This window comes from Martes martes, assembly GCF_963455335.1.
Source record: "Martes martes genome assembly, chromosome: 18".
In the NCBI taxonomy this organism is placed as follows: Eukaryota; Metazoa; Chordata; class Mammalia; order Carnivora; family Mustelidae; genus Martes; species Martes martes.
In genome coordinates, this window is record NC_137906.1 from 28,980,770 (window position 1) to 28,996,769 (window position 16,000).

Sequence of the window (16,000 nt, forward strand, 5' to 3'; positions counted from 1 at the left end):
ATGAAGTGATTAAGTATGTCAGGGGCGGGGGGGGGGGGTCTCCCAACTCCCTACTCCCACCAAAAAACCAAATGCTCACTTTCCTTTGTCTACTCTGTAACTATAGGTGGTCAAGCCCAGGGCAAGGCAATTCAGGAGACGCTCAGAGACCACAGACTGGGGACAAGCCATGGGTGAGAGCCCAGTCCCATAAGCACTGGACCTCAGAGGTGCCGTCTCCGGCAAGGGGATCCACGACATTCCCCTCCAACACCCACCCACTCAACACTTGCTTCCCACTTCCCCAGGAGCTCCCTGCACAGAGGCTAAAACAACAAGGCTATGACCAACTGCCTTGAGAGGGAACAATCATTAGCAAATTACCTAATTAGGTTCATGTTAACATTTCATCAAGTAAATATGTTAATTAAAAACGGGTCCTATCCAGATTGCACTAGTAAGTGAAAACAAAAGCACGAAGAATATGTTTTTACAGGATCCCATCCTTGTTTTTTAAAAGATGCTCTCTATTGAGCGTAAGGGGAGAAAACGGGCTGATTTAAAAGTTAAAACGCCAATCCGCCAATAAGAGATGACCTCCAGAAGAGAGTCGTTAGGGAGGACTTCACTTTTTACTACACTCGTACTGTACGGTTTCATTTTTTTTTAAGATTTAATTAATTTATTTATTTGACAGAGAGATCACAAGCAGGCAGAGAGGCAGGCAGAGAGAAAGAAGGAAGCAGGCTCCCCGCTGAGCAGAGAGCCAGATGCGGGGCTCGATCTCAGGACCCTGGGATCATGACCTGAGCCGAAGGCAGAGGCTTTAAACCACTGAGCCACCCAGGCGCCCCTGTACAATTTCATTTTATACTGTATCTCTTACAATATCAGACTAAGAAGAGAGTCCAAGAAAAAGTCCCTTTAAATAATTCAATTACTGCCATGTTTATGGTAACAGAAAACCTGGAAGTTTCCAGGTATGCAAATGTCAGCAGCTCTCAGAACTGTCACAACTTCACTCCTATGCCACCGATTTAAATACTTAAGCAAGTCTTCTTACTTCTGAACTACAAAGAAAACCATGGGGAAAATGAACTTCTCCACACATCAGCCCAATTTCAGAGCTGGTACCTGATACCCGGGCATGCCTTACCCAGACCCGGGAAATACCACAGATACCCGGTAACAGCGGAGCCAGTTTACCTGAATTGTCTCAGATGCTGGGGACAGAAGTCTGAATCCCTGGGGTCAGAATGGGCTCTTTTCCAACTGCCAAGGCCTGCCTGGGCCCAGGGGTTGCAAGGAGGTAATACCCAAGAAGAGAATCATGACACCCGAAATGCCCTCTCCACTGCCCTCGACTGTCCACACCGTCCCCTACTGTCCAGCCTCCTCTTCCATAACCACAGCCCCAGCGTCTGCTCAAGCTCTCCTGGGCATCCTCTGAGCCTTACCTCTTCCCTACAGCTATGTAAGACACACAACATAATCACTGTCACCCCCTTTACAGGTGAGTCCACTGAGGCTCCCAGAAGTTAAGGAACTGGCCCAGGGTCACATGCTGGGAAGCGGCAGGGCCGATTTGCAAACCCAAGCTCCTATGAATCTGGCCTCGCAAATGAACTGGAGGTGAGCCACCAGATCCCAACACCGAGCGTGGCGTGGCCCACCCAGACCCCAGAGATCTCCGTGGGACAAAAAAGAGGAGAGCATCCCATGATGCTGTAACAGCAGTCCTTGGACAGAGTGTAATCTACCATGCGGCTTTTCTCCTTGACCTTGTTGGTGATTTAACGATCTTGAGGAAGATGCTTCATCAAAGGGCTCCTAGATAATCTAACCAAATCAGAACTTGCAGGTCACCCTCCCAGCAACTGACAGCTCCAACTTTCCTCTGGGCCACTGGCCTCGAGCCTCTCAGGCTGACTGGAGGGACCAGAGAAGACGCTGTTACTAATACGCACCCACCATTTGCCCGCAGTAATAAAAACAACCATAATAATGGGTATCCTTAGACCGTGCTAGAATGGTGAAGTAAGCCAACCCCTTTTAAAAATAAAAACAAGGGGGCGCCTGGGTGGCTCAGTGGGTTAAAGCCTCTGCCTTCGGCTCAGGTCATGATCTCAGGGTCCTGGGATCGAGCCCCACATCGGGCTCTCTGCTTGGTGGGGAGCCTGCTTCCTCCTCTCTCTCTCTGCCTGCCTCTCTGCCTACTTGTGATCTGTCTATCAAATAAATAAATAAAATCTTTAAAAAAAAAAAAAATAAAAAATAAAAACAAGGCTCGAGCTAGAGGCAAATCTTTTCAAGCGTTCTGAGACATTCACTCCACTCCTGAGGATATGCTCTAAGGACGAAGGCAATAGGCACTCTCCATGTGATATTCATTCTAATGTTTTCTCTAAAAGGAAAAAAAAAAAAAAGAAAGAAAGGAGACAGCAATCTAAATGTCAAACCATAGGTAATAATTATGTAAATTATAGTCCACCAATACAAGAAACGATTGCTGTGACACTGTATAATTTAAAAAGTTCTATGGGAGCGTGGGAAAATTCTTACACCAGTAAACGAGAAACATTACAACCGAATGTGGTCTTGTGCTGCCCAGCGCCATTCTTGCTAGTAACTACACACAAATCCGGACAAGAACCAAATGTTAACACTCAAGCAAACAAACAGTAACCTGCAGAAATACATCTGTGACATGCTTGACAAAGGGACAAGATTCCCAATGTACCAAGACAAGAGCTCCTGCAAATTAACAGAAAAAAGGCAAGCCAGTGGAAAGATGAGCAGGAAAGACACAGAAAACAGATGCACAGAAAAGAACACACATATCCCAGAAAAAAAAAAAAAACCACATATCACCGGGAGATATGCTGCGGGATACTCAGCTTCTCACCGAAAGAGAAATGCAGACGAAAAGAAGATTTTTTTTTTTTTTTTAAATCCACTGAATGAACAAATTCAATGATTCCCAGTGCTTGGGAGGATGTAAAGAAATGGGAATTCTTATTTGTTGTCGGTGGCAATGAACGTGCTATATTCTCCTTCCTGGAAAACAACCAGCTAATATCTACTAAAAAAAAAGAACTACCAAATTTTGACCTATGTACTAGAATGCTTACTGGAGCACTCTTCACAGGAATGAAAAAACGGGAAATAACGCAAGTAGCGATTATTAACAGGGAAAAAAACGGCTGTGTTAATTTTAACAAATATATATATTTGTTATATATATATATTATTCCAAATATAACTTGGAATATCAAAGAATTATGAATAAGTTTTTTATTTAAATTCAATTAGCCAACATATACTACATCATTAGTTTTTTATGTAATGTTCAATGATTCATTACTGGCATGTAACACCCAGTGCTCATCCCATCATGTGGCCTCCTTAATGCCCAACACCCAGCTACCCCGTCCCTCCACCCACCTCCCCTCCAGCAGCCCTCCGTTTGTTTCCCAGAGTCAAAAGTCTCTCATGGTTTGTCTCCCTCTCTCATTTCTTTCCACTCCATTTTCCCTCCCTTCCCCTATGATGCTCTGTGCCGTCCCTTATCAAATAAACTATGTTGTATTAAATAGCGTGTTACAGGGGCACGTGGGCTCAGTGGGTTAAGCCTCTGCCTTCGTCTCAGGTCATGGTCTCAGGGTCCTGGGATCGAGCCCGGCATCTGGCATCAGGCTCTCTGCTCAGCGGGGAGCCTGCTTCCCCACACCCCTGCCTGCCTCTCTGCCTACTTGTGATCTCTCTGTCAAATCAATAAATAAAATCTTGGGGCGCCTGGGTGGCTCAGTGGGTTAAAGCCTCTGCCTTCGGCTCAGGTCATGATCCCAGGGTCCTGGGATCGAGTCCCACATCAGGCTCTCTGCTCAGCGGGGAGCCTGCTTCCTCTTCTCTCTCTCTGCCTGCCTCTCTGCCTACTTGTGATCTCTATCTGCCAAATAAATAGATAAATAAATAAAATCTTTTTTAAAATAAATAAATAAATAAATAAAATCTTTAAAAATAAATAGCATGTTACATATCACCTATTATGCAAACAGTGAAATCTATGTATTGACATGAATCATAGGCTCAGTAAAAATAAAAAGCAGAGCAGTGATTTTAACATAAACCTTTTTATTTAAATGTGTCTGTTTGTAAATGTTTCTATCATCCCAGAAAATCCTGGAAGAGGACCTCAGTTTAGCTCCAGGGAACAGCTAATGTGCACCCACCTACTACTTTTAACGCTTTTTTTTTTTTTTTTTTTTTACTACTTTCAATACTACTTTTAAGTATCTCTGGGACGGGGGCACCTGGCTGGCTCAGTGAGTAGAGCCTGTGACGCCTGATCTAGGGTCATAACTTCAAGCCCCACACTAGGCGAGGAGTCTACATGAAAAAAATAAAATTAGGGGTGCCTGGGTAGCTCAGTGGGTTAAGCCTCTGCCTTCGGCTCAGGTCGTGATCCCAGGGTCCTGGGATCAAGCCCCGCATTGGGCTCTCTGCTCAGCAGGGAGCCTGCTTCCTCCTCTCTGCCTACCTCTCTACCTACTTGTGATCTCTCTCTCTCTCTCTGTCAAATAAATAAAATCTTTAAAAAAAAATAAGTAAATAAATAAAATTAAATAAATAAATAAATAACAAAACAAATATCTCTGTGACTTCTCTTTAACAAGGAGTGCTGCTTTTGTAAATAAAACAACGGATGATGCCAGGAAGTTTATGTGTTAAAAAAAAAAAAATCGAGCTACATTAGCAGGATGGGATTGAGTAAAAACTTCATACATCATTAAATTGTTGATGTCAAAGCTCTTTTAAAAGGACAGAGAAGGCAAAGACTGCTTCACACTGAACCCTATCTTTTTTTTAAATGGGAGCAAAACTGAGCACTCACCCGCCAGAACTCCCCGGAATATAAGGTTTAACTCAGCCGGACAAAAATCCTCTACCGATACAGGGAAGGAACGTAAACCTGGTCTATTTCCAGCTTGCTTACTCTTGCCTTAAACGCCAGGAACACAACAGGTGCTTAATAAATGCTGGTGAGTCCATTAGTGGACAGCACACGCTGGGCAATCAGACCCACCAAGTTCTCAAAGCACAGATCCCTCAACCCAGCCATTCCTCAAGGAGGAACTTACTCTGCTGAGTCATTTTACATCAACGTGCATGTATGTGCAAAGAGGAGTACCCAGAAACGCTCTGGGCAGTGCTGTGCATCAGGCCAAAATTCTGCAACCAACCCAGACAGCAACCAATGTGGGACTGAGGTAAATGTACGGCACAGTCATAGAACAGAAGAATGTGTGGCTTATGACCAAGTTTTACTTCCTCTGTAATTTGCATGGACTTAATATAGAAAAAAAAAAATCAACATCGGTTTTTAAGTGTAGGGAGCGAAACACAGAACATTATTAAGAATATGAACCCATCTAGGCAGGAAAAAAAGAAGATATATGTACCCACTCACCTCTTCATACATATTTGCATATATGCTTGGCATTCTTCTAGAAGGAAACCCAAGAAACTATCACCAGTGGCTACCTCCGGGAAAAGAGGGAGGGGGGATGTACTCAAACGTTTACTTCCCCTCTGTATTCTCCTACACTACTCACTTTTTTTAAAATAATAGCACAATCAAACCACAATTAACCAAATCAAATCACAGCCAGATCTTCATGTAATCAGCCAGATCATTTCAACATCTCATTTGTTGGTTTTTTTTTTTAAGATTCTATTATTTTTTAAGTAATCTCTACACCCGATGGGGGCTCGAACTCACAACCCTGAAATCAAGAGTCGCACCCTTTTCTGACTGAGACAGCCAGGCGCCCCTCAATGTCTAGTTTTAAAAGAAGATTTTCCTAGCAATTTAAAGCAAGTCATCTTCACCGCTCATGAAATGCCATTGGAAGAGAATCACGGGCAGCTAGGGAGCGGGGAATCCCAACTTTGTCTAACCCTGAAGGGTTTTCAGCTATGGTTCAGAAACAGATGAGACACAGAAAAAAATTTACGCTCAAATTGTATTTAATTATAAAAACCTGAGACTCATTCCAACATAAATGGATCAGAAGCCCACGCCTCTTCAAGTATGGCTCTATTTCCTCGCCAAGCTTCCTCTTTGGAATTTTCAGGCCCTTGTTATTACCACAAGCCATTTTATTAGCACTTTATGCATTTTTGCAGAATGCTGAAGGCAAGATTTTTATGAGATGGGCTCTGTAGTTCCTTTGAGTTAAACTCTGTGATACTCTGACCACTCCAAGCACCCCAGGGCCTTTGCACTTGTGGTTGTCTTCCCCTAATTACTTCCCTCCCCTAGTCCTTTTAGGGCCAGCTTCACCATTCAGATCAAAAGTCAAAGGATACCTCTTCTGAAAGGCTGTCCCTGGATATCCCTCTTTCATAGCTTGTACCCCATCCCCAGGTCCTCCCAGTCTGTGACTCTGTGGCATTTACCACTACCCAAAATTGTTCCGGTCATTTCTAAGTGTAAGCTGCATGAGCACACGCACCTCATCTACCTCGTTCGTGGCTGCATCTCCAGTGTCTAGAACACAGTAGATGCTCAGTTCACAAAAGACTGACTAAATGAGTAAGAAAGGGTTGTGGCAAGAACAAGCGATCAAATCCAGGGTTTTTAAAGACCTCTCTGAAGTTCTTCGTACCGGGAAAAAGAAATAAATGCTCTCTAAAGAGGAGGGCGCCCCCAGCCAAGTAGCCACCTAACAGGCCAATAAAAGGTGGACTGAGAGTCTCAGAAAAGAAAGGGAAAAGCCCCATAAAATGTCAATTACTACCTCCCCGGTCATCTAGACCCATTTTCCAGGACTTGGCAACCTCCCCGCAGGGCATGAATCCCACGACGAAGATATGGGGACCTCAAGCTAAGTAGAACCCCCACTCTGTGACTGTCCACCTCTCCTGGGGAGTTCAACATGAGGGCCTGACGCTACCGCTCCAACCTCCATCATCACACCCTCCAGCTAGAATGGACGAGCGCTGAGAAACACAGGCCCCGGGTGTAAAGAGGCAAAACCTCGTGGCAAAGCCAGCCTGTTCCTCCTCCACTTGTAATGCGACTTTAACCTCCTTACGGTCTCATTAAGCTTCTCCAAGGCAACACCCGGTAAGCTAATTACAGGAGAAGTTCAATGACTCAAATCTCGCGGGGCGGGGGGAATGCAAGGTCGAGGGCAAGTCTCGCCCCAGATCTGTTCTCCAGATTGCTCCACGCCAACGGCGCTGTGACTTCAACACCCAAGGGACATGCGGTGATGTCTGGAGGCATCCGTGTTGTCACAACACGGGGAGATGCTCCTGGCACCCTGTCCATAGAGGTCAAGGACACCGCTCAACAGCCCACAGGGCACAACAGAGAATTTGCGGGCCCCAAATGTCAAAGAGGTGAGGCTGACAAACTGTGCTCCACACCTACCAACCCCATCCCTGAGCCGGCTTCCTCAAATCCCCCCTGCCCCCTCCCCCCGCCTCAGCCTTCAAGCCTTAAGAACAGGTTTTATACCTCCATCAGAAGAGACACTGTCCCAGTTTCCAGGCTGGGGGAAGCCCACGCCTCAGGATGTCCAACCCCTTGTCATCATTCCAGTCCCTTTTACGAGCACTTTATTGTTTGTTTTTTTGCAAAACGTTCAGGCAAGTTTTGATGGGCTGGAGTTTTACTAACCATTAAGATAGGATAATAAAAGCTAGACCTCATCCCACCAAGAAAACCTAGAGGCAACAGACACCCAGGACGCTTGTTTCCAATTTCTCCAGCACCCCCAATTAGTTTCTGCATCCCCACCCCCACCAGCCAACATCACCTTGATGGAGCCAGTGGTCTTGGCACCATCAAGCTACCGAGTCAGACGGGGCCCCAGGCACTTCACCAGAAGCTTGAGCTTCAAGGCAGGGGGTGCCCATGGAACTAACCGGCCACAGTTGCTGGGTGAGTCCCCTCAGTGAAGGAAGCAGGCCAGGGGAGAAAGCACAAGGGGGAAAAAGAGACCAAAGCTGGGCTCTAGAACTGAAGCCACAATAAGAAGGAGGGAGAAATGCAACAAAAGGGAGACCGCAGGCCTCTTCTGAAATAAAGCCAAACCAGCTCCCCGGTGGGCTAGATCTGGACCTCCCACACTCGAATTCAAACGTTGCCTGGACTGTGTTTGAGGCACTGAGTCCTGGGAAAGGAGGGAGGGGGCAAGGCTCAGTGCTGACCCTTGCAAGGTAGACTCTATGCCATCAAGCATGGAAGCCAGAGAGCCCGGCCTCCCCGGGTATCCGTTCCAGACAGGTGAGTGACTATTCTGCCCTTAGAGACCTCTGCAGAGAGACTACAGCCCAGCTCAGAAGCCACGCCAGCGTTCTGTGTCATTTATGTCTTCCACAAGTATCTACTGGGCACCTACTAGGTCCCAGGCGCCATTCTAAGTGCAAGGATTGTGGCCATAAATAAACACAGGCCAAATACAAAACAAAACATCGCTGGGCCCGTGGAGTTGACCTGTTGGTGGGAGTTTACAGAGAATAAACAAAATCAGTAAAAATATCTGATGTATTAGATTGGCTGGGGTGGGGAAGGTAGAGGAGGGAATGCAAAGAAGGATTAGGGGAACGAAGAAGTGGCAGGGAGTCAGAGAAAAACTGCCTAAGGTGATCTGAACAAATATTTGAAGGTAAAGAAGTATTCCAGGAAAGTGCAAAGGCCCTGAGGCAGTCTAGTAACCAGTGTGGTAGGAGTGAAGTGAGACTGAAAGGAGCAGGTAAGGAGCTCAGAGAGGTGACAGGCCAGATTCTGCAGACTCTAGCAGGCCTAAGCCTTTCAGCTTCTATCTGAGCCAAGTCTGGAGTCAGTGCAGGATTTCCAGCGTGGATGGTGGGTGGTGTGGATGGGACCCGACCTGTGTCTTCAACAGGCCGCCGCTGGCTGCTGCATTGAGACAAGACTCCAGGGGTCAAGGATGGAAGCAGGGAGAGCAATATGGAGGGAATGCTCAAATCCTGGAGTGAGCCAATCGACAGTGGCTCTGGCCAGAATGCAACTGGGCAGAGGTGGAGAGGGTGGGCGGCGGTGAGTCGCTGGCAGATTTGGAAACATTTTGAAGAAAAAGGCAACAGGCTGCGCTGACAGCTGAGATGGGGAGGCTGGGGAGGGGTGGGTCAAGGATGCTGCAGGTGTGGGGCCTGGGCACCAGAGGACAGGGCTGGTATTAACTGGTATCAGGAGGGTCCGAAGTTCCGTTTGGGACAGGCTAGGATGGAGCACCTCCCCCCCCAGCCCCACGCCCCTCCCACCCCCAGCTGGAGACTGCAGTTCCTAAAAGTTGAGTCCATCACCACATTCACCCCCAAAAGTATCACCGATGGAGGTGGTCCAGCTGGGGGAAGGAGACCGGGACAAAGCAGTACGGCAACCTGGGAACCCCGTATTTATTAGCTCCTGCCCTGCCCTGTCCTCTCAAAGGTTCCCCCTTTCTCCTCCCCAAGCTATTCACCTTCTTACCTTGTGCTCCCACTCCGGCCTCGGATTCCCGGGTTCATGCAGGAAGTGGGATGAGGGGAGGATCCCATCCGTTCCAGGGTCCCTTTCAGCTCTAACCATCCAAAGGGAGGGAGGGGGAGACTGGAACGAGGGATGCACAAAAAGGGGAAGTAGACGGGAAGGTGGAGGAAGGTAAAGGGATGAATCTGAAAACCGATGCGGGGGGGGGGGGGGGTTGGGGGGTGGAAATTGGGCTCTTCAAAGACTGGTGTGAAGCCAGGAGGAGCTATTAAGAGACAAATTACACTGACTCCAAGGCCAGATCTTACCCCAGGGGGAATGTCTAATAGCTTCTAAAATATTCCTGTTCTCCCACCCCTTGGCTGCTGATTCAAACAGTCCAAGATTCACCAAGTTCTCCGAGGCAAAGAGCAGCTCGGAGGCCAAATACTAGCAGGATTCCATGACGGGCAACACGGATCTGCTACTTCCACTCACCCCTAGCCACAGCAGGTGCGGCAGCAAGAACTAACTAGAGAATTCCAACCGGTGTCGACCACTTAGAATTATTGAGCACTAACTGTATACCAAGCAGCAACACTCTACGCACCTGCCAAGGATTTGCTCATTTGTTCCTACATCACTGCTCTTTGCTTCTTCATATTATCTTACCTCCCCATTTTCCACATAGGGAAACTGAGGCACACAGAGAAGTAACTCTCCTGAGCTACATGGCCAGGACTGGAAGCCAGGGGATGCAGGTACTCCCTCTGAGGCCCTGCACTGCTTACTACTATTTTTTTTCCCTCTTTTTGACACTTTTTTTTTTTGGCAATTTTTCTACACTGGGTCTGCAACATAATAAATAATTTTTAATAGTTAACACCGAAGGAGAGACCCAGGCCCATTCTCCCAACCATCATACAAATATCAGCCACAAAACAGCCCCCTCCTGCCAGCAGTGATGGAAAAAAACAAGCCAAATGTTGGTGAACTTGGCACCTATTTGGGTAAGGAAGTTCCTCTTTTCCCACCCCGGACCACCTGCCTGCATGAAGGTGATTAAGTCAGTGAAACCCTCACCATGGACTACTTCCACTTTCTGGTTTTTCTGGACATTTCCTGAAGCTCAGAGGCAGGCACTGGCCCAGGAACAAAGCTCTGATAAGAGTCTCACGTGGGCCAGTCCCTTTAACTTCTGAACACACGACCTTGGTCAGAGAGAACCCAGGCATACGTGGGGGGGGCAGGGGCGGTGCGGGGGGGGCGGGGGGGGGGGAACAGCAGCCCAATCCCTTTCCCACCAACTGAAGAAAAAGTGAGTCCAAAGGAAGGACAAGCAACTGGAAACCTACAACTTCATCTTCAGCAAGAATGATTTTTTAAAAATGCACTGTTTAACTCTGTTCAGGGCATAGGCTGGGCCTCTCACACAGGTGATCTCATTTTCTCTTCAAACAACCATCACCACAAAAAGCTTTTTTTTTTTTTGAAACCTGCCCCCATTTTACAGATGCGGAACCTGAGCACACAACAGTCAAGTGGCTTGGCCAAGTTCACATGGTTTAATTGGCTGGGAGGTGAGCCTTGAGTATGCCGCCCTGGAAAACACAGAAGCTACCTTCTTTCTGTTCCATTTGGTTTCTCCTGCTACCTGGAAGTTTTCAGGCAGCAGTGGCCAGCTCTCAAACTCTAGTTCCAGGCCCCTAACACCCCCTAACACCCAGGCCCCCCAAAACGGGGGCATCCAGGAATCCAGAAGGAAATTCTGCAAGGTCAAAGACTGGGTAAAGAGGGAGGGTCTGGCGGTGAAGACCAGCCATTATCTTCCCCAAGCAAAACCACCACCTGATCATTTCTGTAGGAAGAAGTCCAAAGCCAAAAAAACCCAAGTGGTTTTCCTGGGTGAGCTTCTTAAGCTAAATACACAGAGAGCACCTCAAAACACACCCCGCTTTTGGAAACCTCATTAATCAACGACGGCCAGTTGTCATCAATAAAGCACATCCCGATGCAAAATCTAATTTATGGTCGCCTGTTTTTTCCCCCTGTGTAACCTGGGAGAAGAAAATAAACAAGGGAACAACAACTCCAGAACTCACAGCAACACTCGACCAGATCCCCCTCTGGGTCTTTGCAGACATAATCTTGGTGCTGTTACACCTGGTACAGGGAGAGGGGACTCCACAGGTGTTTCCAGAGTCCTACCTTCCAAATGCTCTCCAATCCCCCAGCCGCACCCCCCAACCCTGAATGCAAAATCATCTTTCTGACTTCCGGCGGGAGTGTAACTCCGATCCCACTGGCCTGAAAACTGGAGACGTACTGAGGTGTATTTGGTTGATACCCCCCAAAAGAAAGCCTTCCCCTGGAGCCCTCCGGGATGACTTTTCCAACACTCCAAAGGCAGTCTGCACCACAAAACAGGACAAGGAGGTATTTTTGGATGCTAATCACCAGCTCCAAAGAGCCAAAGCTGTTTTTCTCTCCTGAGTCCTACACAAAGGGTGAAAAAGCTATCCAGATTTGCCTATTGTGTTTATCAATAATCAAGATAGTGTGACACAGACGTGACCGCCTGAAACAAAGGGGTAAATCGCATTACAGGGAAGCTAAAGCCCAAGACAGTGGGGATTAAACCACCCAAAGTGGACTCGGGAGCCGGGGCCAGGAGCAGCAGTGAACACGCAGAGGAAAACTTGCCAGGGTACAAGCCACGTGCATCCCCAGAGAGGGGCCTCGCATTACAGAGATGGGATGACAAAGGTACCAGGGTCCGGGGCATCCTCGGGAAGGGGGGGGGCACCCAAACCTGACCCAAGGGTCAGGTGAGACATGGCAGGGGTGAGCACCCCTACCTTCTTCCCTGCCTGCTCCCCAAACTTCCCTAATTCTTCCCCCGTTTCTCCAAATTCCCCTATAGTAATTAAGGAGGCAGACAGAAAGTAAAAGATGGGGAAAAAAAAAAAAAAACGTAACCACAGGAGAGTCACGTTGATGAGGCAAACCGGGAAAGGGGCAAACATCCCTTCCCACAGCCCGCGAGCCTCTTCCCAGCTCAGACCTTTGGGAAGGGGGCGTTCTTTGTGCAAGGGGGAGAACCCCAACCCACAAAGGAGATAGGAGAACTTAACCTGGCGACAACCCCCTGTGCTGCCCGCCACCCCCGCCCCCATCCCTGGCGTCCCCTTCCGCGGAAGGTTATTTTCAATTGCAGGGGGCAACCGCAAAGCAGGAAGCCCTCTCCCCCAGGCTCTGGCCCCCCACGTTTCCCCTAAAGCCCCGGAGCCGGGCACATGCAAAGCCCTCGCCCCGCTTCCCGGGGACTGAGCCGCCCAAGTTTCCACCCCCCTCCCGCATCAGCGGCCCCCGCGAGGGACCGGGCGCGGACCCGCACCCTCTACCCCCAACCCCGCGCTGGCTGTGGAGCGGGGCAACGCGGCTCCCGGCGGCCGCGGGTGCCGGGGGGCGGCGGGCCCGCCCCGCCCGGTGCTTCCCCTCGCCGGCCGGCCTCCCAGCCGGCGGCCGCCCCCTCCCGGCGGCCCCACGCGGCCCGGGCGGCCGCCGAGCACGTACCCAGAAGGGGTCGGAGCCATCGGCGCTGCAGAAGCCGCGGAGCTCCATGCGGCGGGCGGGCGGGCGGTCGGGCCCGGCGGCAGGCGGCTGCTGGCGACGGCGGCGGCGGCGGGAGGGCGGGAGGCGGCGGCGGAGGGGGCCCGGGCCGCAACGCCGCCTGGTTGGCCGGCGCGTCACGGGGATGCGGCGCCCCGCCCCGCCCCGCCCCGCCCCGGCGCCCTGCTCTCCTGCTGCCGCGGGGCGCGGGGAGGTTGCGTTGCGCCCCTCGGCGCCCTGCGCGTCGCCCCCGGCCCTACAGCCCGGCGGGGGCCCGGGCGGCGGCGCGTGTCCTCCGGGAGCGGCGGGGACCTATGCGGCCGGCCCCTGCCACCCGTTTTCCAGTCCCGCGGTGGCGGCGACGACAACGGCAACCTTAAGAGTAACACCGGGAGAAACCGGGTTCCGAGCCCTGGGCCAGCCCCGAGAGTGCCATACGGCTCAGCTGCGTCCTCGTTGCTTCGTCACTAGCGACATGGAGGTTGAGTGACTTCTCCAGGGTCACCGAGCCCACCCAGCCCGCTGACGCCAGAGCTGACACAGAGACAGTAGGACGAGGATACACTTCGCAGTGAACCCTTCACAGATGGAGAAACTGAGGCCCAGAGAGGTGAAGTGGCTTGCCCAAGGTCACACAGCTGCCCATAGCAGGAGTGGGATTTGAACCCATGAGCCATCTGACGCCAGAGCACTCAAGGCCCAAAGACTCCAATCTCCATCCCAAACAGTTGCCGCCCCCCACATGTGTACAAAGCACCTGAGGCTCAGAGAGGTGAAGTAACTTGCCCAGGGTCACACAGCTGCCATAGCAGAAATGGGATTTGAACCGACCACCCTTCAGACTCCCACCACTCATGGCCGGAAGACTCCAACCTCTATCCCAAACAGTTGTCTCCCCAACATGTCTACAAAGCTCCCCGGCATTTCTCCACCATCTTTGAGCAGCACTCAACAAACAGCCGGGTTATTGATCATCACCTTACAGGTAAAGAAAAGGAGGCTTGGAGACATACAGACGTTTCGCAACTCGTGCGTCTGGTTATGTGGAATAAACCCATAGAAGCTGAATATACCCTAAGTTGAAAATGCCTTTGATGTACCTGAACTACCAAACATCATGGCTTAGCTTAGCCTACCTTAAATGTACTCAGAACACATACATTAGCCTACAGTTGGCAAAATCATCCGACACAAAGCCCACTATATATGAAGTGTTGGATATGTCCAATGTAAAGAACGTCTGTGTTATTGGTTACAGGTGCTCTTGACGGCATGACCCATTGGGGGCTGCAGCTTGCTGCATGGTGAGAAAGTATCAGAGGGCATCTCACTGGCCCAGGACAATGTCCAAATTCAAAATTCGAACTCTGGTTTCTACAGAATGTGTATAGCTTTCACCCCATCGTGTAATTGAAAAATTGTAAGTCAAACCATCATGTAAGTCTGGGACCCTCTGTAGGCATAATTAACAGGCATTTGCAGTCATGGGGCTTCCTAAGGCCGTGTTCTTAGCAATGAATATGAATTAAATACTCACAACAACCCCATGAGGTTTGTTTTTTTTTTTTAAGATTTTTATTTATTTATTTATTTGACGGAGATCACAAGTAGGCAGAGAGGCAGGCAGAGAGAGACGAGGAAGCAGTCTCCCTGCTGAGCAGAGAGCCTGATGTAGGGCTCGATCTCAGGACCCTGAGATCATGACCTGAGCTGAAGGCAGAGGCTTTAACCCACTGAGCCACCCAGGCGCCCCCCCCATGAGGTTATTATTATTACTATTATCATCATCATCATCATCGTCGTCCCCATTTTGTGGTTGAGAAGACTGAGCCCCAAAGAGGCAGAGTAATTTATCAGGGGTTATGTAGACAGTAGGTGGCTAAATCACACTTTGAACGCTGGCAGACTGGTCGGGAATGGAGGAGTCTATAATGTTGGCCATTTTGCCCCATCGCCTCAGAACTGGTTAATGGCCAGGCGATCAGTGACACAGGAGCTGGGGCTGGGGCCTGGGAGTCTAAGCTTTCACTGTGGGTACCCGCAACACCTTTCTTCCCTCCTCTCCTCCTTAATCCCCTGCCTGGTGTATAGTTTCTATAACACACACACACATACACTCACATACACACATCAGCGGCATCAAATAAAAAGAATGATTGAATATGAGACACCCCCCCCCCCCACAGGACCTAGGAAGGGAGATAGGATTAGTTTCTACGACTTTTTAAAAAAGATTTATTTATTTATTTATTTTAGAGTGGGTGAGAAAGACAGCATGAGCCGGAGGGGCAGATGGAGAGGGAGAGAGAGAATCTCGAGCAGACTCCCAGCTGAGCCCGAGGTGGGACTCGATTTCACCACCGTTAAGATCATAACCCCGAGCTGAAACCGAGAGTCAGATGCTAACTGACTGCACCACCCAGGCGCCCCTCTCTGATTTTTTTTTAAATTTGCACATGTTCTTCTGAATGTGAGTTTTTAAGGGATCATTTACGTGCAAGTGATAATACTCCTTGGGTAGTTGCTTTAAGATTTATACATTCAACAAATATTTATTGAACATCTATTTTAGGCCAAGTCTTGCTAGGAACAAGAGACCGTTGCTGTTCCTATGGAGCTGAAAGTGTTAGAATTGTTTTTGTGGTGGTGGTGGTTTTTTTAAGTAATCTTTATACCCAACATGGGGCTTGAACTCACGACCCCAAGATCAAGAGTCAGACGTTCCCTTGATGGAGCTAGCCAGGTGCCCCAAAGTGTTGAGGTTTTTACAAGTATTTTTTTATGGTAGGGGAACAGGTTAATTAAATTATCACATAAAGAGGCACCTGGGTGGCTCAGTGGGTTAAGCCTCTGCCTTCAGCTCAGGTCATGATCTCGGGGTCCTGGGATCGAGCCCCGCATCGGGCTGTCTGCACAGTGGGG

The 16,000-nt window shown here is 49.4% G+C and overlaps 1 protein-coding gene across 1 annotated transcript in view; it reads right to left on the reverse strand.

Annotated features, from left to right (window-relative positions):
* Positions 1 to 13,143, reverse strand: part of ABCC1 (ATP binding cassette subfamily C member 1 (ABCC1 blood group)) — a 127,497-nt gene extending 114,354 nt beyond the window's left edge. The window contains exon 1 of the mRNA XM_080830949.1: positions 13,043 to 13,143. Within this exon, the coding sequence (XP_080687075.1) occupies positions 13,043 to 13,090 (48 nt within the window). The 5' untranslated portion in view covers positions 13,091 to 13,143. The remainder of the gene's footprint in view (positions 1 to 13,042) is intronic.
* Positions 13,144 to 16,000: the final 2,857 nt, after the last annotated feature.